The 24,545-nt window shown below is 44.0% G+C and overlaps 1 protein-coding gene across 1 annotated transcript; it reads right to left on the minus strand.

The window, feature by feature from the left end:
- Positions 1-46: 46 nt before the first annotated feature.
- Positions 47-23,462, minus strand: CUL1 (cullin 1). Its single transcript, XM_032951581.2, has 22 exons — positions 23,257-23,462; positions 16,482-16,799; positions 15,508-15,685; positions 14,867-15,034; positions 14,435-14,485; positions 14,220-14,310; positions 9,017-9,180; positions 8,136-8,298; positions 6,476-6,606; positions 5,540-5,647; positions 5,244-5,350; positions 5,084-5,132; positions 4,695-4,826; positions 4,354-4,471; positions 4,137-4,213; positions 3,811-3,942; positions 3,132-3,224; positions 2,607-2,654; positions 2,418-2,500; positions 1,985-2,090; positions 1,494-1,607; positions 47-1,355 (listed from the first exon to the last, which is right to left on the minus strand). The coding sequence occupies exons 2-22, from the start codon at positions 16,619-16,621 to the stop codon at positions 1,275-1,277; spliced, it is 2,334 nt and encodes a 777-aa protein (XP_032807472.1). The 5' UTR covers positions 16,622-16,799; positions 23,257-23,462; the 3' UTR covers positions 47-1,274.
- Positions 23,463-24,545: the final 1,083 nt, after the last annotated feature.

Consider the following 24,545-nt stretch of genomic DNA (forward strand, 5'->3'; position numbering starts at 1 on the left):
AGTTTAAATTAAGGACCATGGGAAATAAATTTCAAACAAAGCAAACTTTTTTCCATTGTTTTTAACGTTTAATCAACTACACAAACCTATTTACAGGGACTTCAAAATAAAACCCCATTGGGTATAAAGTCAACAACAAAAAATCGTATAAAACTGTAAAGCCAAACATGCCCCCATCCACAGCCAAAATGTCAAGTGTTGGTTTGCTGCAATATCTGGATACATCAGTTGAAAAAAAAACTGTTTTACGTTTACAAGCAAAATCACAGGCGCAATTAAAACAGCTGGAGTCGACAATTCTTCGTGCACGCACACTTTCACACCTTTTTCATTTAATCTTTAAAACGCTTTATGTAGCCACTGGCAGACCAATGTTATTCGTATTGAAGGCAAGTTAAAGGACATTTGTTTAAAAGGGCTCAGTTTCCACTTGAAGTGGGAAAAAAGCCAAACAAAACCATCGTTGCAGCAAGCCATGCAGGAAACAATGGAGACGCATCACCTTTAAGCAAATAAACCATCAATATATTCAGTTATGTTATGGTTTTCTAATCAACTGACCTTTACAACCCAAGAAAGAATCCTGGCCTTCCTTTACAATACCAACTTGAGTGGATACAGCAAAACATTGCAAACCAAAAAAGTGTATATTACACAATGAAGTTACACTTAAATGTTCCAATAGACACTTGGCAGTAGACAGTGGGGTTTTTCTTACAACTCGCAATGAAGCCAGATGCTTAAAATGACGTTCAGTCCATGGTGAAGCTGCTGGTGACAGCGTGCTTTTTTTTTATACATGCGACTTCTCGTCAAGTATGCACAAGTTTATATGCAGGAGGTCGTGGGTTCGATCGACCCTGAAGATGCCTGTATATTTGTAGTTTGCATGTTCTCCCCATGGTCGCATGGTTTTTCTCCGGGTCCTCCGGTTTTGCCCTCCACGTTTAGAAACATGCGTTTAGATTATTTGCTACTATAAATTCCCACATGATACAAGCCACTTGATGAGCTATCACATGTGGCCAGGTCACCTGAAAAATGGCTAATCGCTCAGTGGGCTTTGCCTGGTAAAATAAAATAGTATATAATATAAACAGCACAATTTACATATAAGGGAGCAGTGCCGGTTCGGTTCCTTTCACCGCGAGGCGCATGACCAGGGATGTTGAAGCCACAGGGAGTTCAAATAAACTGCAGCGTCTGCTTGCTGCAGAACCATAGCGCCAGCAGATGGTGGTGGGCGGGGGGATGCCCAGCCACAAACACCTCGCCTAGGCCAGGTAACTGTAGGTGTCCTTTTCTCCATCTACCCTCTCCAGGTACTCCTTCTCTATGAGCATGTCGATGCATTTCTGCGGGAGAAACATTGAGCAAGGCATTAGTCGGCATGCGGAATGCATACGTTTCAGTGGGACCAAAGTAAGTGGAAAATTATAGCAAAGGTGTGTGCCTCAAACAAGCATTAAACTAAAGGAACTCGTTAATTGCACCTTGATGACGGGCACACGTGGCTTGAAACGGGAAGACAGCTGGTTGAGCACCTCCGCCAGCAGCTGTTGGTGTTTGAGCACCTTCCGCATCTTCATGATGCGCACAATCGCAGCCTGTGGACATGGAATAACGGATGAGAACAATCCAGGTGTTAAAGGTTAAATAAGCTGACAATAAAACCTTGCACATCTGAGACTGAAATGTATTGCTGCTGGGCAGTAAAGGGTATGCACACACCACAATACACAATAAAAAAGTTTACCCAACTTAAAAAGCTTAAAAAAAGTTGAAACATAAAAGTGTAGGCTAATAATGCTCTGAAGACGTGCCAAATTGCTCACTGTACTTTTTATATTGCAGAATTAACTAATACATGCCCATGTACAGATTGGCTTGAAAATGGGATTTTCACTCAAACGGCAATGCAAATAGCAATTACTGTGCTGCATTCAAGCAATCCACACAATGCCACCCAAGCAGGCTCGCTTACCTGGATGACGAGCTTGCGGTCCTCCTCTATGTTTTTGTGTGTTGTCTCCTGTTCTTGCTTCTGTTCTGCTTTCATCGGCACGTTGATGTTCACCCTCAGCTTCTTGCTGCCAGTCAAACGCACGAGCGAGTCACACACCCGTCACTTCTACTACATGTCACATTACCACATGGACTGAACTCGCCAGCCGAGTTCCTCCCAATGCCCAATGGAGCATGTAGACCCATGTTAGTGTGTCCATCAGATTATATTCACCCGTAAGTATGCGTATAAAAATGTGGAAAATGGCCATTTTAAAGAAACGAACTTTTGGCGTTTAGCATAGCGAGACGCCATTTGCATTTAAACGCTAAAAATATATACAAAAACATTGCATTCGACAATGCAGTGACAATGAGAAAATATTTCAAAATCATTTAAAAGCCATGATTACTTTTTGTAGCCCAAAAACAGTCTGATGAGAGTCTCTGGCTGCAGGTCCACCTCATCCACATTTGTGTTTTCATCTTCCAACACCTGCATTCACAACATTAAAGGGTAACCTTTAGCAAAGCCTTCATTCAAAAGCAAATGGTTGCTCCTGTGCGGATTGTGAGAGACTTGGTATTTAAATGTCACGCACCAAAAGCTTAGACTTGAGCAGGATCTGCAACACTTGCACCAAAATGTCCTGGAATTAGATGAATCAAGACATGATCAAAGAAGAGAAAGATTTGGAAAAAATACAAACAAAAGCATACAATTTACAAATCTAAAAGAGGGTAGTCACAAACTTGGGTCCAGCACAGCTTAACCATTGCTACAGTCTACATTACAGACTGCCAGTACACTCACCAAACTTAATAACCAGGCTCCAGTCTACATTAGTGTTTTGGTTTTTTTAATTACTTTTATTCACTTTATTTTTTAATCTACGTGACTTACCGAAAGAACCAAAGAATAACAATTTGGGTCCAGCGGTAAAAGTTAAATCATTATAAGCTAAATAGCTCTCCATTGACATCGTTCCACCTCTGGAGGCGGATGACAGCTACAAGCTAATAATCACATTTTGGCAAGACGAATTAAAATCTCTGCGAAAAGAATGCGAAGATGACCATATTAGGTTGGGGGAGCCCTTTTTGCTCACATTCACTTGAGCACCTACCATTTTGATCTGCGTGTTCTCATGCAGCTGCTGTACGGTGTAGGCATCCTCAGAGTTGTACTGCAGCAAAACCGCCATCTGAAACGTTGACGCCTGTTGGGGCAGCAACCGCATTGACTCAGCACGATGCAGCCAAGGGCAATGCAAGTGAGCAGTCCCTTCTGCATGGTTGTTTCCCGGCAAAATTGAAATTGCACACTTTCATGTGACGTAGACAATCTATTCAAAACAGGAGGCTTTGCAGGTGTTTACTTTGAACGTGTAACTTCATTATGAAATGCATTCTTAATTTCCATGAAGATTTTCGTTTGTACACTACGTTCTCAGGCAGTACTGGATTACGTGACAAAAGTCCGTTTATACGAATGTTGGTTCCGAGTTTAAAAACTGCGCGAAAAATGTAAAAAGAACACAAGGTGAAGAGTTAAACTTAGAAGGAAATGTTCCCCAATTCATCAGCAACATATACGCATAACATAGGCAACTGATAGCGGGGGATTCCTGTACAGTGAGGTGCCTGAAGTGAAATTTTTTAACCAAGCGGAATTTGAATTGGTGCAACAGTTTTAGCTTTTAAGGATATGAAATTATCTTCACATAGCAGTCTTGGCTCTGCATGTTGTCTAGAATATATGCAACAACCGTAGCTGTTCCAATTGTAAATGTGAAGCATGCGGACCTGCAATGTGTAGCGGTTCTTGAAGCAGTTGGTGACCAGCTCCCCTTTGGACAGCTGATAGAGCCAGCTGAGTTTGCGGCCACTGTGCTGGCTTGAGTAGAACGTGGTGAAACGTTGGTGGCTCCTCTCAAGCTGGGGGCACAACGAGTAGGGTTTGCAATGCTATGTTTCGGAAATACAATGCACAGCGCTGATTGTATTTCACTGTCAGCAAAGCTGAAGCACTTTTGCAAGCAAAACCAAAGAAACTGCTTGAAAAAGGCCTTAACGACTCTGTAAATTCATCAGAGACATTACCATAACATGTTCAACCTGTGTGGCTGTACCTCAGATGGTAGAGCGAAGGTGCAGGACTGTTGGAAAGGCCAGGAGCCAGAGCTCAATACTTGGATGCTGAAGTCCACTACAAAGTGACAAATGTTATAATTAGCTCACAATGGATCCCCATTGCAATTCGGATCAAAAAACAATTATATGGCACACAAATTCCACAATTTCTGTTTTATACATACGTGTGCTGTACAATGAATCTTAGTTGCTTACAGTCTAGTGGCTCAGAGTTGGCCAGGTGGTTCTTGAACTGCTCGTTGAGGTCTTTGCTGACCCCAATGTCCTGGAACATGCGCTGCAGCTTGGACGTGTACTCGAACCCACAAGCTTGCTGTGTGAGGTAACAATGGGCGATGCTCCTTTAGCGTTATGAGCATGTACAGTTGGAAGAATAACCATCTCTGTAAATGGTGACGCAACCATTTCTGGTTGACAAATGCACTGGGCCGCACTTGCACAACAACAAATCAGGCATCGTCCACATATGTAACCAATCGAGTTCAGAGCCATCTGTACTGTTGGTGGTCAAGAAATGAACAATGAGTGACACTTGCCTTAAGCTTGGAGATCATACTGGCTTCTGCGTCGTCACTGGCACTATTGTGGTTGACGAGTCGCTTGGCCAGCATCTTGGCGTAGAACCTCTGGAAAACGTCCTTGTCCTCAATGTACTTGAACACCACCATCTGCACCCATCAACACAGGGCTGCATTAACTCTTAACCAAAATACACACCACTGCTATGGAAATTCAAACTTCAGATCTCCCATTTTACAGTCGTGCAAGTGTCTCTGCAAAGCTACACACAATTGGGACTACAATTACAGCATTTCCAATATTATTAGGTGTGATATTTTAGCATACGGATGCAAGTAGAAAGATAAGTGCAAAGCAATGAACTTGGGAAAAAAAACGAAAATGCTCAAATCCAACAGCAACTCACCACTTGGTTAAGTGTGTCTTCTAGCTCTGCTTCCTCAGGATTTTTTGAACTAAAAAAAACAAATTAATTTGTATTTATACAAGGTCCTTACAGTTCTCAAACTTCAGTAGAGAAACACTATATATAAAAAACACAAAACACTTGATAGTACTCCACCCACCTCTTCTTCAGCAGGGAGTCACAGTAGCGTGCCAAGAGCTCCGGGGATTTGCTTGACGTCTGGGCCATTTTAGTGACTGCATTGGTGTTGATAAAGCGCCCACATGCCTGGCACACCAGGGGGGAAAGTAAATGCAGTGCAGCACTCCAATGCATAAAGTAGTTGGTACACCTTGGGTAATGTTAACATGTGGATTGCTTGCAATAACAAATTAGTAAAATGCAGTATTTTTAAGTACCAAACAATATAACCCAAGTGTGCTACTTGGTTATAAAATATAAATCCTTAAGATGTACCTTGTCCAGTGATGCTACAAATCCCGCATCATTGTTGAATGCAGACATGACCAGCGCGTTGTATTTTTTGTGGACATCCAGAATCGTCTGAACGTAGATCTTTGGGTCCTGGCAGAGTGCACACAGAAAAATTAAACTCCTACAATAATTGAAAACTTAAGCTTTCATGGACAAGATTCATAAGAGCTTTATTTCCTACAACTATGCATGTAAACATTGAATTGTAAAAAAGCTACAACTGTTTATTTAAAAATTAAACAAGAAGTGTTTTCTTTTTTACAAATACAAATGTTAAAACATGACAGTTAAGTAAAATTTTGTACAATAATTTTAAAAACTACAAGAGCTTAACAATGAATGAAAAAGTGCAAGTGTTCAAGAGCAAGTTTGAGAGGAAAGAGTACATGGTATGAAAGAGGGTGAAACATGACAAGGCGAAATTGCCATGGAAAATAGCCCCACCGCTTGCCATCATTACACTTGTTTATACAGAAAAGCTGCACCGAGTCTCATTAATCTTTAAGGAGGGTCCTGCTAAGTTTTTTCAGAAGGGGGCGATGATTGCCATAATCCCAATGAAGCAATTTTAAACTGGAAGAATTGACCGTGACGACACTGGCACACTGGTTAATTATTTTTTATTATCCAGGGTTAAGCAGACACCGCATATTTTAACGGTGAATTCACCTGTAATAACCAGGGCGGCCACTTGATTAAAACCGTTAACCTCTGCAACAAGCGGAGAACGCGCTACCACCCCATATATATTGGGTTTGGCTACACTGGTGATGGGACATATTGGCACGTTTTCAACATAAAATAACACAAAGTAACAAAGGCCAACACATGTGAAACTGGTCCATAATCTCAGACGCTTAAGGCACGCATATACGGGTTATCACCACGGCATTATGCGAGTGTTAAGCTCAGTCGTACATTGAGTGCGCCCTCTCCACACTTCTCGATGGCGGAGAGGCCCTGGTTGTGGATGTGCGTCTCAAGGAGGCTCTTCAGCTCGCCGAGGCCATCCAGGATGCGTGACACCAGGCTGTACATGCGCGCCAGGTCTGGGACAACCAACATGACACCGGTGTGTTACCTCCACCGCCTAAAATTACAGCGGCAAAAATGCCTCCGCTTCCAGCATTTACAGTTGGTTTGTAACCAGTTCTGTTTGCAGGCATATATTATGGTTGCATGATACACAAGGTGTGTTGGGACCAAAAACAAGGCTGGTCATCATCAGTTCTAAAGTTAATATTATGAAAAATTATCCAGATATGAATAAACATGGGATGCACACAAGCACTGCAATGTCACTTGACTTGGCACCACTGAATGAAACCAAGATTGTAACCCAATGTGGTGAATGCCAAATAAGGCATTTATACAGGCAACAGCCCATGTCCATATTACAGGTTCCAGAAAACCACACCTATCACACACCGATCACAGAAAGACAACACAACAGCTATGCAATGAATCCCAAAAGTTAAGAGCCAAGTACATAACAAAAACTAAACCAACCTGTTTGATGCACCTACAATGGCATGCATTTTTAGACACTCACCTTCACAATATCTTGAATTCCTGTCTTGAAACATTCCACAAGATAGTGCTAAAAAATATTTCCCGTGTTTCAATACCTCAAAGTGTGTTTTTCACCCTTGATACCAATTACTCAACCACACCATTGTGACCTCTACTCCCAAGTCTGTTTTTTGGCCTCTCAAGATAGGCGAAAAATGCAGTGAGACATTTGTCTTCAATGTATTTACACATTAAAGTCTCATATCCAAATCCTCAACGCTAAACACGACACCGCATTTCAAGGCATCGTACCAAGTGCAACAAAATAGGCTTGGTCTGGCATCGGCCTCAGTTGACACCCACCTTTTCTGCCATCAACTGGCCTCCCGATTGCCTCTAAATTCAATCTCGACTCGAGCGTAGTGAAAAAAAAAACAATAGGCTGCAAGTAAACTTTTTGTAAAAGGTCAGATTGACTGCGTTTTGTTTCCCAATTGGCGAAGTCATTGTTAACCTTTTAAAAATCATATTGTGCATATTTCTCAATTACCTCGTTGCCAATGTAATCACTTTACTTTCTTCAAGTTATTATATTTTTATACATTTATAATTTAAGTGCAATATACATTTTTACTTGGCCTTATTAACAAGCACTGTATTCATTGTTACATTTAAATGTTAGTGTTCATACATTGTTCTTGATGTAACCTGACAGTCATATAGTTACTCTTTGGTTCTTTTGGCAAAGTCACATAGAAAGAGAATAAATTAAATAAAAAATGTATACGTCACTTTACTGAAAGAACTAAAGAGTAATTTCTGCAGTTACGAAAGCTTCAAATCAAGTCCTATAGTTATTTTTATGTTAGTGTTTTGAACTTAAGTTTGAAAATAGTTTATTTATACAAGACAACTGCTAATGCTTTTAAATTGGATCAATCAATTCACAGCAAAAACCAATATAACTCAATGATTTCATCATCAATTGCTGTAGCACCACCACCAATCTTCATATGTTATTACAAAAGCCTAATTAGCCAAGTGTACTAAAAGCAAGAGCACGCACCCTCGTTCTTGTCATCATCGAGCAGATTCTGGAACTCCGAGTAGAAGTTCTCCAAATGCTTCTCGATGAGCACCTGCTCGCACTTGCGAGCCAGCTCGTCATGCGTGCTCTCGTGCAGATACACCTGCACGCGCCGCTGCTCCTCCAGCAGGCGTGTCTCAGCCTACAAGGCCGTGTGTGGGTGGACAATCAGGCGTCAACAGCAAGGCACGTGTGCAACATAAGCAAGCTCGACAAGATGCGTATTTTTAAAAAAACACCCGGGGGTTATTGTTTCCATCCTGCATGCATGGTCAGTTTCAAACTCTGATTGAATAGAAATTGTAACTTTTTTTTACGCATAGGCAGTGCAAAACTGTCCCCCACACTGTGATGACGAAGGGTTCCATTCACACAAAGCCCGGAGCCACAAAGCAACCGTAAGCAACAATGGTTTAACTGTACTGATGATTCATAACAAGGATGAAACTGGAATAGTAGATTGATTGTCCTGCTGCTGCCAAATATATCGTATAAAAACAAGGCTGTGTGGCAGTCACGTGATGTGCTAGCCATGACGTGAGGACCAATCCAATGGTCACAATTACCTGTATGATTTCCCTTAATCAGGGAATGTGTTGCGTGGGGTATGACCAATTATGCATGTGTGAGATGTTGATGGAAATACAATGCCGAGTATATGGACATTAAACATGTATAAAACACATCTGAAAGGCTAATGCATACTTAGGATAGCATGACATTTTATAAACAGTAATTCTGGTGTTTAATTTCACTAAGGGAGCACTTTTTCAGGAATGTTTGATAGTTATTTCAGAGTATTTTTCAATTTGTAAATTAACAAACTAATGCTCTTGCTGGGCACAGACGCGGAACCTCACCTTCTTCATGTACTCAGTGACAGGGTTCTGTGAAAGGAAGTCTGTGCTCTCGCGCGTATAAAAGCGCTCAGTGTCCAGCAGGAACTGTGATTCAAAGGCCTCCTTGTAGACGGACAACGTGGGTCCCTTGGCATGCAGGTCATCCTCATTCAGACCAAGCTCAACTGCAGTCACACACATTAAGGATTTACATAACATGCATAATCAGTTCCAAGTGCATGAATCTTTCCTATAAAAGTAATTTTGTGCGTCTGCGCGTGTCTGCCATATTTTCTGTTCGTCTGCTACAGCAGAGGTGTAGGGAATTCCAACAAGATCTACATCTCTGCTTTATTGACCTGGTCAAGGCCTATGATACCATCAGTAGGCCTGGGCTCTGGGTAGTTATTCGTGCTTTCGGAGACCCTGACCCTCTGCTCACGATCATTACGGACCTTCATGATAGTGAGCGGGCCCAGATAAAACTACGTGGCCGAGAGTCGGAGCCATTCCCTGTACACCTTGGGGTGCAACAGGGATGTCCTCTGGCTCCCACATTATTTAACATCTATTTCGAACACGTAGTTCGTGAAGCCTTCAATAACTGTACCGGAGGAATTTCCGTCTGGTACAGATACAATGGAAGGCTGATCGATGCCCGGGTGCGATCAAGGGATGGCTCCCTATTGCTCAACCATGGTATGTATGCCGATGATCTGAAAATTGCTGCTCAGAGGAGGAATTGGAGGCGCTGCTGCTGGACCTGGAGCTTGCCACTAAGAGGTGGGGTCTGCCTGGGTATTTTGTGCAATGGGACACTCAACCCCCACAACTCCCAACTGGTGAAAGGGCAGTTGTGGAGAGAGTGGAAAGTTTCCCATACAGCGAGGGAAAAAAGTATTTGATCCCCTGCTGATTTTGTACGTTTGCCCACTGACAAAGAAATGATCAGTCTATAATTTTAATGGTAGGTTTATTTGAACAGTGAGAGACAATAAGAACAAAATCCAGAAAAACGCATGTCAAAAATGTTATAAATTGATATGAATTTTAATGAGGGAAATAAGTATTTGACCCCCTCACAATCAGAAAGATCTGACTCCCAGGTGTCTTTTATACAGGTAACGAGCTGAGATTAGGATCACTCTTAAAGGGACTGCTCCTAATCTCAGCTTGTTACCTGTATAAAAGACACCTGTCCACAGAAGAAATCAATCAGATTCCAAACGCCACTATGGCCAAAACCAAAGAGCTCTCCAAGGAGATCAGGGACAAGATTGCAGACCTACACAAGGCTGGAATGGGCTACAAGACCATTGCCAAGCAGCTTGGTGAGAAGGTGACAACAGTTGGTGCGATTATTCGCAAATGGAAGAAACACAAAAGAACTGTTAATCTCCCGCGGCCTGGGGCTCCATGCAAAAATTCACCCCATGGAGTTGCAATGATCATGAGAACGGTGAGGAATCAGCCCAGAATGATCTCAATGATCTCAAGGCAGCTGGGACTAGTCACCAAGAAAACAATTGGTAACACACTATGCCGTGAAGGACTGAAATCCTGGAGCGCCCGCGAGGTCCCCTTGCTCAAGAAAGCACATATACATGCCCTTCTGAAGTTTGCCAATGAACATCTGAATGATTCAGAGGACAACTGGGTGAAAGTGGTGGTCAGATAAGACCAAAATGGAGCTGTTTGGCATCAACTCAACTCGCCGTGTTTGGAGGAGGAATGCTGCCTATGACCCCAAGAACACCATCCCCACCGTCAAACATGGAGGTGGAAACATTATGCTTTGGGGGTGTTTTTCTGCTAAGGGGACAGGACAACTTCACCGCATCAAAAGGACGATGGATGGGGCCATGTACCGTCAAATTTTGGGTGAGAACCTCCTTCTCTTAGCCAGGGCATTAAAAATGGGTTGTGGATGGGTATTCCAGCATGACAATGACCCAAAACACACGGCCAAGGCAACAAAGGAGTGGCTCGAGAAGAAGCACATTAAGGTCCTGGAGTGGCCTAGCCAGTCTCCAGACCTTAATCCCATAAAAATCTGTGGAGGGAGCTGAAGGTTCGAGTTGCCAAACATCAGCCTCAAAACCTTAATGACTTGGAGAAGATCTGCAAAGAGGAGTGGGACAAAATCCCTCTTGAGATGTGTGCAAACCTGGTGGCCAACTACAAGAAACGTCTGACCTCTGTGATTGCCAACAAGGGTTTTGCCACCAAGTACTAAGTCATGTTTTGCAGAGGGGTCAAAGACTTATTTCCCTCATTAAAATGCAAATCAATTTATAACATTTTTGACATGCGTTTTTCTGGATTTTTGTGTTATTCTGTCTCTCACTGTTCAAATAAACCTACCATTAAAATTATAGACTGATCATTTCTTTGTCAGTGGGCAAAAGTACAAAATCAGCAGGGGATCAAATACTTTTTTCCCTCACTGTACCTGGGCAGTGTGCTCATGACTGGCTCCGGTTTAACAGCAGAGGTCTCACTCCGAATCAGTTGATCGGCCTTATCTTTTCATCGGTTGCGTAACGCTGTGTGGAAGCTACCTGGTCTGTCGCTCCGCACCAAGCTTCAGGTCTTCTCGGCCACGGTCATTCCCTCCCTTCTCTACGCTTGCGAAATGTGGACCCCCCTAATGGAACATCTTCGCCGGTTAGAAACATTTAGGCTGGCCTGCCTACGATCCATCCTGGGTTTAACCAGGCTGGATTGTGCGAGGAGCTCACAAATCCTTGAAAGATCTGGATAAAGTCCCATCGGTGAGCTCCTTCGGCAGGCAAGGCTGCATTGGCTGGGCGATGTAGCCTGCATGCCCAGCCACCACATGCCTAAACAGCTTTTGTTCGGCCGGATCGAGGGGGCAAAATGGGCACGGCACGGGCTAGAGAAGAGATGGAGTGATGTGGTACAGGAGGATGTGGAGCTGAGTAGACTTGTCAATCACTGTACCAGCGGTGTCAAGATCGGCCTCTGTGGAGGAGGCTCGTGAAGGACGCTACTGTGCAGTTGGAGGCAGTCACCCACCAACAACAACGGAGGGCGGAGGAGCGACGCTCACAACGAGTGGAGCGCTGGGTGGCTAAAGCACAGCAAGTTGGCACAATAGGGGGCATAGGTAGTGCATCAGCCAGTCGTCTCAGTCAGTCGACCTGTGGCATCTGGGTCTGCCCCGTGACCTCTTGCCAGCGGGCGTTCGACACTTCACGTGGCCTCAAAGTGCACATAACCTGGCACAAGCATTGTGGTGACGTCACCGCCACTTAGTGGCGAATGGCAGTTGTTGTTGTTGTCTGCGCAGGTACCTTGTGACGTTTATAAAGTACACAGATACCACGCTGTATGCCCCGTGACGAAAAAGCGCTATTCCTATTTCACATGTCAACTTTCAAGTAGTTAAATTAACAATTTATTCCCTTTTATAAGCACAGGGTGGCATCACAGCACGCATCTGCACATGCGCGAAAGCCGGCTCCGTGGTGGTTGCCCTAGCAACGCACACGCAATCGGTGGGGGGAATTCGCGTTAAAAATAAAAAAAAACATAGGTAAATTCTTCACAGTGTGATGTCCTCTTCTCCCAAATGTGTGCACTTACTACTATAGGGTCGGTAGATACTACTATTATAGTCCTTAGATTATATTATTGTAGAGCAAGCGGGGTAGCAGCCCAGCCCCAGCCTGCAAAGGTGCCACCTCGGCTGGCTGGGCAATCTAGGCGAGGCCAGGGGCTCTGCACGGGACTAGGCCTCACCATGACACTGTGCAGTTAGTACTATTGTAGCGAGTTCAACTGAGCCGCAGACGTACTCTTGGAGGCACCACATGTATTTAACGCCAACACACAGGGTAACTGCCCCTTAACAGAATAACAACCTATGGTGGTGACCACCAGACTAACTACACCAATTACAACGTAACTAGCTACAACGGACCGGACCACAGCTCGAGGCCATGGCCAAGGGTTGGAGACTTGGTAGAACGTAGGACGCAGACGAAGGCTTCTTCAAAATGAACAACAACGCCGGTCACTCTGGGGGTCCCGGCTTATATTCTCTGCGGCGTGGCTGGCTCCACCCCTTGGCTTCGACCACCTTCCAGAATCAGAGCAGGATCTGGACCCGGACCACATGACCACCCCCAGCCCCCACTTGGGGCCCCTTTGTAGACTTAACCGGTCACGTGTCTTCTCGGGTCAACCAGAGTGCCATGGCCTTTAGTAACCCCGGCACACCCACACACTATCCTGTGGGGTTGCAACTGCACGCCAAGCGTGGTGCCACCTAGCGCTATCAACCAGCGCTCACAGACCCCCTCTAGGGCCGGTACTACACCCACATCATCGTGGTATCCGTGATGTTGTTAAATCGCAGGCCGTGCCTCTCTAGGGCCGGTACAGCACAGTGACATCCCGCAATGTCACTACACTATTATAGAGTCGATATATACTATTGTAGAGTCGCTATATGACTATAGAGTAGGTAGTTACTGCTACTATAGAGCAGGTAGTGGGGGGGGGGGTGAGTGTAGCAGCCCAGCCCCAGCCTGCTAAGGTGCCACCTCGGCTGGCTGGGCAATCTAGGCGAGGCCGGGGGCTATGCACGGGACTAGGCCTCATGACGGCACTCTGTTAAGTTAGTGCTATCGAGTCGATATATACTGCTATAGTCAGCATGTACTACTGTAGTGATAGCAGATAACGCTACAGTCAGCATGTACAACAGTAGTGATAGCAGATACCATATTCTTTGGATCTTTCGGTAAAGCCACGTAGATAGAAAATAATAAAGTTATTATAAAATAATTATAAAAAATAAAAAAATAGAAAACTCACGACGTTTCGATCGCAACACAAGAACTACAGAGTCAATAGATACTGACTCTATTGTATGTAGGGTGTGTATGTATATATTCCTACGCGGGGGTAAAAATATTTTTTGAGGGGGGGGGGGTCAACAATTTTCAGAAACCTTTTAGATCAACTATTTACCCCAGACTTTTTATAACTTTTTGGACTTCTGCAAGCCTCTTATCATTTTGTTGACGGACAAATAGCATTCCGGGCTTTCACAATAGCTGCGTATGTGTGCATATATGTTATGTTTTTAAGACAAGATTTGAAATATATTTTTCCCCTGGGCAATGCCGGGTACTTCCCGCTACTATAATATAAATGGAGTGCTCTACATCATATATATAAATCGGACACTTACCATAAGACCCAACAACACCACTGATGAGCCTGGTGTTGATGGTCTCTCCAGTTCGTTCCTTCTCAATCAGCTTCAATACTGCATTGGTGACCTGTATAATCAACACAATGTACTCAAGTACACATACGTGCCCAAATCATTTTGTAGTAATTTTCAATTCAAGTTATAACACACAAGAGTCATAACAGCTGACAAGTTCACGATCCTAAACGCACCTGTTTGTTGAGAGGTTTGAAGAGGCACTCCCTCCACGTCACCAGTGCAAGCTGACAACGATAACATGGAATCAAACCGATGGCTCAAAACAAAGAGTAAAATACAGTGAGCCTACTGCCACACAAAGCTGTGCTGTAATCTTTTAGCAAGACAAAAAAAAGCATTCACTGACATTGATACATTTGAGCAGTCTCCCAAGTATACCAAAAGCGTATTTTTTGACAAATTCAATGTAAACAATGCGTCGTGTTTAATGTCATGAAGCGTACAACCGAATTTGGGCAATTCTGCATAATTTAGATTTCTTGGAATGTCAGTAAGCTCGTTGTAGTCGCAGCTAGATACATCGATTATAGGCTACAAAATGATATAGACTACCAAGTAACCTGGCGAAAACAAATTTAGAGTGGCACAGCTGGCTGGTGCCTTACCGAGTAGATCTCGTAGATACCCTTCCGGCCCTCATCGCACTCTCGCCGCACCCAGTGGCGGTTGAGGTAAGAGCAGATGCCATTGAGCACCTTGCTGGAGAAGCGGTAGTCCTCCCACTGCTGAGTGTAAAATTTCAGCACACCCTCGTCCATCAAGTCCTCACCATCCTGTGGAAATCAATATTATGAAGCATAACCCATCAGCACCCAGATTTAATTTTGCAGTGCCTAGACAGCAGGCGTGGTTTGTAACATGTTGTGACTGACAACTGTGCATTTATGTGAAAGTCTGGGTCTGAACAAAGCAGCAGCTATGGAAATAAATTATGGTTTAACCCACTGCAAGGATTTTTAATATGCTTCCCTGACAGAGCCATGCATGTAAACATAATACAATTACTACACAACTGCTCTGGAGAAAACTAGACACTTATACCACATGACAATATATGCATTTTATTCTTATTAAGGGTGCTTTTGTGCCAAGTTTGTTGTCCTTCCTCCACACCTCCGATTGGCATGGTTGGCTACGTACAGTGCAAAATAAGTTCAACATACATGTGTACTTTCTAATGATTGTGCTCTCAAAGTTCACATGGCAGGTGTAATAAACAACCAATCGTGTGCCCCACAGCAGGCACCTTCAAGAGGTTAAGGAGGTACATCTTGAGGAAATCCTTGAGACGCTTGTAGAGCTCCAAGCCCACAAACTGCGCACCACCCGATGGCTGACCCTTCTTGTTCTTGCTGGTGTTGGCCATCGCCCCCGAGCGCGCCTGATTGGCCTGGTGCACACTCGTGCAGTAGTTGTAAACATGTCTTTCATGCATGCTAAGGAAGTGGCTGTACACAGGTACAAGTTTATTTTTTCAATTACTGTAGATAGATTAATCATAAAGCAACCTTCCAGTACATATCACAAGTTATCATCTATTTTATAAAATAGCTTTTAAACTAAATGTAACTTGAGTAAAAGCTAGTTCTTATTGTAACTAGGATGTGCTACGAAAGGTTAGATTGATTTTTTAAATCTGAAACATTGCTGTTCCTTTAAAAAAATGAAAACATGCCACACTGCCTCTGATGGTTAGAAAATCTGATGTCCATCAAAAAACACCCAAAACTATTTCTCCACATTTGATGTAATTTATACCACTCAAAAACATGCCAATTTCAGATAGGCCATACATTTGGACAGGTGACTCCAATCTCTCCAAGTTGTGGTTCGAGTAATGGGACAAACTGTGTTAAATAAATATTTGACTTCTGATTGTACTACCTGTTACCTCTAAAAGACATGCCATAGTTTTGGGCATCCAAAATAGACCCAATGCATGCCCTTACGCAAACAAGTTGCAATATTTGTTATGCTTAGAGCCTGGGTTCGGCCAAACAAAATAACACGTCGAGTTTTTTAAAATAAAAAAACCTCAATATTTCAAGAGCCGCAATGCAATGTGAATACTAGACGGTTCTTAATAAATAATGTCATGAAGAAACCCTTAACAAGCCACATGCAGTTAGAGCCGTAAGTTGCTGACAATTCTTTGGGAAAGGTAAAATAAGACCAATAATCTCTTCATTCCCTCGGCAACACGGACGTAGAAAAGGATACGTGTAGAGCTCCATGTAGCGTGATTTGGCCATGCTCTGTCGCGTGTACACCTGCTGGATGCCCGCCTTCAGATCATCCCATATCTGATCGAGGCCGATTTGTTTGAGGCCATGCGGGTTTGGGGCTCTGCTCGCAGACATCTTCTTGACCTCACGGCGCACAGAGCGTCCTCCTCCAAAGCTGGGCGCCTGCCTCTCTCCACCACTCTTGACTATCCGGGTCTTGCCGCACCCGAAGGCTTAGGGTTGCATCCCAAGCAATGACTAGACTATCTAGGTTTAGTAGAAGCTTTCAGTCGCGCCTCACTTGAACGTTTTACTGTAAAACACAAAAACAGAATAATTGTAGTGATACAAATAAAGGCAGTGTGTTGTCTCTCAATTCCACATCAAATATGAACTACAATGGCTCAACAGGCGCATTACGGGTACCAGAGAGCCCAGGTTCCTATTTCAGCTTAGCCCAGGCTAAAAATTTCTAGACAAATCCCCTGGGCTCACTTTTTGACCGTCAATGCACATTTCACCAATTTGACTCAGAAACAAGTCATGATATCACAGGCTCAATGTGGTAGGGATCTATGATATCTAGGACACTTACTTTGTTCATTTTACTGTTTTAGTGTTCAGTGTAAAATTATAAAAAATATACATTAATTTTAGCTTAAATTAGTACAGCAAAACCACCGATTTGGTTACACTTTAAGTGACTTTTTGAAAGATCACTTTACCATAACCCTGCTAGAGGGTAAGGCTCAGGGTGAGACTTGGTTGGAGTGGAAGGCAGGAAGACGTGCACGCTCATGGGAGTCATGGTTCGTGAAGTTGGGGACTAATGTATTGAGCCTTGGGTGCTGCATTATGTCCAGAACTAAGGCAAGCAGAAGCTGGTTATCAAGTCATGAAAACAAATGAGGGCTTATATTAATTACCCCACAAAAAACTATTTTATTTAAAACTAAACTATATATATTTTTTTATTGTACCAGGTAAGGTCCATTAAGCCCTTTTTCAGGAGCAACCTGGCCACAAATGATAGCTCAACGAAGTGGCTTATCATATGCAAATTGATAGCAGCCAAATACTCTAAACGCATGTTTATAAATTCTAGATTTGAAGCTTTCGTGACTGCAAGGATTCACTCTGTTTTTTTCGGTAAAGTCACGTAGGTAAAATAAAATAAATGAAAACAACTAAATTAAATCACGACGTTTCGGAGGCAAGACAAGCTTCCGTCTTCAGGTGGAACAGTCACAGCAAAATAGCTGTATCAAGCTATAAAGCTATTTTGCTGTGACCGTTCCACCTGAAGACAGAAGCTTGTGTTGCCTCCGAAACGTCGTGATTTAATTTAGTTGTTTTCATTTATTTTATTTTACCTAGGTGACTTTACCGAAAAAACCAAAGAGTATGTTTATGAATGTTGAGGGGGAAAACCAGAGAACCCGGAAAAAAAATCCACGCGACCACAGGGACAACATGCAAACTCCAAATATACAGGCGTCAGGGTCAATATGGAACACAAGACCTCCTCCATATCAGACGAGGTAGTCAAAATCTAGCCAGTGCTTGCCCCAATCCCACACCGGACAAACAACATTTTAATATAATGCCAGTGATGCATCATGAAGGGCATGTTAAAGTACATTTTCGAATTGTGTTGATTTTCACTGGTGAAACAATGACCTGCTTACACTTGTGACAAGCATTACACTGCAAGATAAAGTCCACAAAAATTATCACAAGAACAAAATACCACCACAAGTGTGAAATGTGCTGTGCTGCCAAAAAAGCCCAAGCCCTATTGAGTGAGAGGCAAAGAGGGAGCTTGAGTGAAACTAACCTGCTGTTCCCAAGCAACGTGCGACGCTGTTTACATTTGTCGTCTGTCTCCAATGGGCAGGGTTAATAATAAATTGCAATGAGAAAAAACAGGGCCTTACCACGAAATTAACATACACAGGTGGTTTCATTATATGGATCGTAGTACTGTGAAGCTTAACAACAGTAAGACCCTTCAAGGGAAAGTTCGATTCTGTATTAAAATCATAGCAACAATAGCAGGAATGTGAATACTGTACTTCCATAAATCAACAACAATTAAATACGTGGAAGGTTAATGCTAGAAAATTCACCATAATCAATATAGCTAAACAGAGTAAAAACATCCAAGAATACCACCATTTAGAAGAATAAATTGACAATTAACCATAAAAACGTGAAAACAAATTGTTGCTCTATCTCAAGAAAAAGACTTCAGTCTATTGGCTAGCCAGGTTTTCAGACTTAACCTAACTAATGCAAGCAAACTAACCAACATATGTCTAAACATGCAAACTCAGAACTGGTTTCACTCTGCAAGAGATAATCAGCAGCGCCTGTGTTTTAGTACTATGAATGCTCCCCAATATTGCTCAGTGAGGTTTTATAATACTACCCTTGGTTTATCCAGGAAAGCATCACCGAGCCTGAAAACTTGCAAAGGGCCAGTATTGGGAAGTTTGGCCAATTTCACAAGTAGTTGGCTTGAGAGGAATTCAACAGTACTGAGAAAAGAAACGAGGAGATATCACTCAAAACTGCACCGATGGATTCAATTCACTTTTTGTACTCTCTTCAGATCACTTTGCAGCCTAGCCGGTTTTTGAGTTTCATGTTTGTATGATCCACAAACCCTCATCTACAAGTATTGGATTACAGGCGTGTACTACCACATGAACAAGACGATACAAATGAAACGATAGTTGATTCACGATTCCAATTGTGACCGAATGACAATTGATCAAATCTCAGGTATGCTGAATAAAGGCCTACTATGCCAAACTAGACTAACTGACATCTTCTCACAACAATGAAATGGCAACTGAACGCTTTTGGAGTCACTCCCATATTTTGACGTTCACAAACCATTGTGAAAACAATGCCACAGCGGCAACAATATCATAATGCAAAAATATATTGATAATACAACTACACAGCACATAAGTATCTTTAGCAATACCAATATGCACTGCATGGTACACACATCTCTTTAGAAATGCTGTTTAGTTTGTTCTCCTTCCCCCGCATACGATTAGCACGGTTGGCTACGTACGGTGCAAAAGAAGTTCAACATACATACACAGAATCAGTACACAGTCGACAAATTACAGGTGTATTTTACATATACACACACACTAATACATTATGAAGTGGTCAATACCATGGATATAGTTGCACAACTGTAACAGCGATACAAATACAGCACATACGAGTAGACAAAAATATCCAGTAACAATAAAACTACACGTGTAGTTTACATGCAGACATACCAGTACCACTTATGATAATGGTACAGCCAATATATAGCCTTTATACACATGTCTTAATAACAATACCAAGAGTACAAAATAATGGCATTTCACACAAAGCTCACTAACAATACACATACTCTTCACCTACTGACTACACACAATAACAAATCAATATCAACTTGATATATCTTTATATAGTACTATAAACACAATACTGCTATAAAGGTAACTATCAGCGTTCGATTCCAAGCCACGGCTAACATCAGCGGTGAGTAATATTTGAACCGGTCCCAGGCACTCCCTTCACCAAGCTGCACTGACCAGCGTGAGGAGGTATGGTTAAATTCCAACACTGGCATGGGGGAAGCTATCATCCTGCAGTGGATTGACAAAGGGCTGAAAACTATTACTATATTTAAAACGCAGAGCCCAGTTTCCACACCTAAATATGTATTGTAATAATTGGGATATAAACTCACAATCAGGAAAGCACCAATGCATATTGACTGAGTACTACACACACCAAGACATCAGTACCAATGTACAGTATACACGATAACATACATTATAACACTCAGCAAGTGCCAATATCTGTGCATTTAAAGTATACATTAATTGAACTACGTTAAAAAGGAAGCGAGTTCAAAATGTTTGTTTCATACAGTATTTTAAAATCATGTTTTGGGATTTTTAGGTACGATTGAAAATTTGGCTTCAGCGTCCATCAAAATGTACAGATAAAAACTCTTGGATGCATACAAATAGGGCACACGATATGTTTGGGTTATAAATTAAAAGTGTGGTGTCATATACAAGCACTCAACAATTGAACATTATGGCGGGTATGGCGGGACCCCGGGGTCCAATAAGCCCCCGGCTCTCGCATTAACTGCGTTGCGACGTTATTTTATGTTTGTTGAAGGCGAACGATACGGCAATCTATTCCTCTCGACGAGCTCCACACAATGCGCTAATTAAAAGTTTTGTTTCTTCTGCGCATTCGTCACCGCTGCGCTTGGGCGACATGCCAACAGAATGGTCCCACGCCAGGTGCGTCGCGGCGTTTATGTGCGCGGTGGAACGGAGTCGCCAAAAATAAATAGTTACGATTTTGACTTCCGTTTATTCGGGACCCCGGGATCCCGCCAATAAGGTTAAATTTCAAATTTCCGGTCCTTAGCACATCCACAGAATGCACTTGTTGCTTACATTAGTACACTGTGTAAGCATTTCATACAGACACATACAAGCACTCACGCAATCTACGAAAAACACAAACAGCCCTGGGCAATTATATATGTAACCGTATAATAATGGAAGTGGCCCACACAAGCGGCTAGATGCTTGTTGCCTGGCCCAGAAGCGACGGAGAGCTTCTTAACGCAGCTTGTCGTGATCCAGCTCATGGACTTGATCCCATTGTCTGGAGCCCTTTCACAACCACTTCTAGCTTCAACAGCCTACAATCAAATGTGCTGTGGCACAGCAGTGGTTGGAGAAGTGCACCACGAACCCAGAAATCAAGAGTTAAACTTCGGACCACAAGTGAACATCAGCCAATATTAATATATGAACCCGTCATGCCCACACCTCCCCCCCCACCACCACCTTCGGCAAAACGCACGGATCTGTGGGGAAGTATGGTCCAACTTTCCCCATGACATTACATTTGAAGGCCTTAATCCAGCAGTGGATTACGGTCTGAATTTTGTTCAATAGATACCCCATAAATGTATAATACTGTAAACCTCTTCCTTTATTATTTTAGAAAGGACTGAATATTGTGAAAGCATAGCTCCAGATATAGGAGAGTTAAAAAAACAATGTAATACGCGTATTGAAATTGGCGAATCTGGATACACAAAGGCTATGAATTACAATCTGTCTCCCAATTTATCGAAATTATCTTAGGAAGTTGTCTATAAACGGATCTTATATTACTTTGTATATGTATTATGCAAGGGCCCATCGGGGAGCTCCTGATTGGCCAGTGATTGATCCGTTCATGCCATGTACACACCTGTGTACTGTACAGCGATATAAAAACCCACATTACAAAAGGGGTATAAACACTAGCACCAACGCAGCACTTATGAACACAGCTGTGCAGCACATATGTAACTCAAATCAGTACATTGGTCGTGTATAGTAGAACGCCCAACATTAACAAAAACATAACGCATATATTAATGTACGAAAAGACAGTACTCATATTAACGGTAAAAAAAACACTTGTGATAACGAAGTAAAGTAACTGAAATCAGAACATCGAAAAATACAGCATTACAGTAAAAATATAGTATATTACAATAAAATATTTTATAGAGTGAAATGTAATAGTATTTCACATGCTGCACACACCCAACATCAGTTACGTTACATTTAACATTATAATCAACCATAATTCTACTGCGAAATGACGGTGTTCTTAGCCATCAATACTGCACAATACTATAACGATATACAACACCCTCTATCCATGACTAACACAACACACGCAGTTCAGTCAAGTCTAGTAATTATGTAACGAGTCCTATAAATAACAGTCAGGCACCAATACATTCACATTCCTGTAATCAAAAGTATCAAGCAAAAAAAATATATAGTACAGCAACAATATCATATAACACCTTCAGCTCAGCAGAGCTAAATATATAAAGACCAATAGGATCCAGAGAAATTCAGCATCAATAACAATAAATAATATAACATGAGCTTCATATAAAGCATAGTAATTATATAACTACGATAGCTAACACACACCAACGGATTTCACAGCTTCATCTCAGTGGGTGTTCTCTTGTACAAAACATCAATCTCATCCCTTGGCCCCCGCTCAGTCATAATTTACCATCGGCAATGACTTTCAGCGACGTGCCCTGTAACAGCTTAAATGCGATGATAAAAGTCCAATAATTATGAACTCCCATTATATAAAAAAAACTCAGCTCGCTGCCTATACACAAATTCCGTAGTTAACATGTAGGTCAGCACCAATACAAATACGGCATAATGTAACCATAATAGTTACACACACGCACTCAGCCATAGCTAACACCTCACCTTAGGTTTAACAACATCAAGTACAGTAGCATTATTGTTTAATTACCTTGTAGTCAACACCGTTTAGTACCCAACACGATTGTTGTTCAGTGCCATGCAAAAACCCCCAACGCTCACCACCTCCCCCCATTCACGTCGCACATCTTGCCCTGGACACCGCGACATCGGCTCCCGCCTCGCGCGCCCTCGGGGCCAGAGAACCTCAAAAGACACACAACCCCACGAATGTTAAACCCATCGCCAAATTGGCGCTTGAACGGGCGCCGACGCCAATAAAGGCGACCCGAGGCGACGCACGGGAGACGCTTTGTCCCAGAGGCCTGCGCTAGTCGAGTCGGCCGTGACGGTGAAAACTCGCGAACCCCTCGACCCAAACCCCCCACCACCCGCCCGCCCGCTCGGCGTCGTTCGCCTACATACCAAGGTTCAAGATCGTCGTCACGGTCGTTATTATCGCGCCCACCCTGATGCTGCCGTTATCGGTGGCGGCGCTGTCACCGCTGCGCTCCGGCAGGACGAACCGAGGAGCGATTCCGCGAGGCGGAGACGCAGCGGACCTGAGGCCTCCTCCTCCTCCGACTACTCGCGACGACTGCGGCTCCCACAATGCCTAGCGACACGGGCGCACGCGCACAAGGGCGCGTCTAATAGGAGGGGGGCGAGGGGAGGGGGGTGAGGGGAGGGGGGTGAGGGGGTCGAGGTGAGGGGAGGGGGTGAGGGGGGTCGAGGGTAGGGGGGGTCGAGGGTAGGGGTGAGGGGAGGGGTGGGGTGAGGGGCTGAGATGAGTAGGAGGGAGGGGAGGGGCTGGGATAAGGAGGAGTGAGGGGAGGGGCTGGGATGAGTCGGAGGGAGGGGAGGGGCTGGGATGAGTAGGAGGGAGGGAGGGGCTGGGATGAGTAGGAGGGAGGGAGGGGCTGGGATGAGTAGGAGGGAGGGGAGGGGCTGGGATGAGTAGGAGAGAGGGGAGGGGCTGGGATGAGTAGGAGGGAGGGGAGGGGCTGGGATGAGTAGGAGGGAGGGGAGGGGCTGGGATGAGTAGAAGAGAGGGGAGGGGCTGGGATGAGTAGGAGGGAGGGGAGGGGCTGGGATGAGTCGGAGGGAGGGGAGGGGCTGGGATGAGTCGGAGGGAGGGGCTGGGATGAGTAGGAGGGAGGGGAGGGGCTGGGATGAGTAGGAGGGAGGGGAGGGGCTGGGATGAGTAGGAGGGAGGGGAGGGGCTGGGATGAGTAGAAGAGAGGGGAGGGGCTGGGATGAGTAGGAGGGAGGGGAGGGGCTGGGATGAGTAGGAGGGAGGGGAGGGGCTGGGATGAGTAGGAGAGAGGGGAGGGGCTGGGATGAGTAGGAGGGAGGGGAGGGGCTGGGATGAGTAGGAGGGAGGGGAGGGGCTGGGATGAGTAGAAGAGAGGGGAGGGGCTGGGATGAGTAGGAGGGAGGGGAGGGGCTGGGATGAGTCGGAGGGAGGGGAGGGGCTGGGATGAGTCGGAGGGAGGGGCTGGGATGAGTAGGAGGGAGGGGAGGGGCTGGGATGAGTAGGAGGGAGGGGAGGGGCTGGGATGAGTAGGAGGGAGGGGAGGGGCTGGGATGAGTAGAAGAGAGGGGAGGGGCTGGGATGAGTAGGAGGGAGGGGAGGGGCTGGGATGAGTAGGAGGGAGGGGAGGGGCTGGGATGAGTCGGAGGGAGGGGAGGGGCTGGGATGAGTCGGAGGGAGG

Source organism: Petromyzon marinus, chromosome 10 (assembly GCF_048934315.1).
Source record: "Petromyzon marinus isolate PM22_M1 ecotype Great Lakes invasive population chromosome 10, UKy_Petmar_22M1.pri1.0, whole genome shotgun sequence".
Classification (NCBI taxonomy): domain Eukaryota; kingdom Metazoa; phylum Chordata; class Hyperoartia; order Petromyzontiformes; family Petromyzontidae; genus Petromyzon; species Petromyzon marinus.

Bases quoted from the DNA above. Each gene is read 5' to 3' on its own strand.
- CUL1 (XM_032951581.2), bottom strand. From the start codon at position 16,621: ATGTCTGCGAGCAGAGCCCCAAACCCGCATGGCCTCAAACAAATCGGC. The intron at 9,181-14,219 runs GTAAGTGTCCGA...GTGTGACTGCAG, and splicing joins TGGTGTTGTTGGGTCTTATG to TTGAGCTTGGTCTGAATGAG. The intron at 1,356-1,493 runs GTGCAATTAACG...TTTCTCCCGCAG, and splicing joins CACGTGTGCCCGTCATCAAG to AAATGCATCGACATGCTCAT.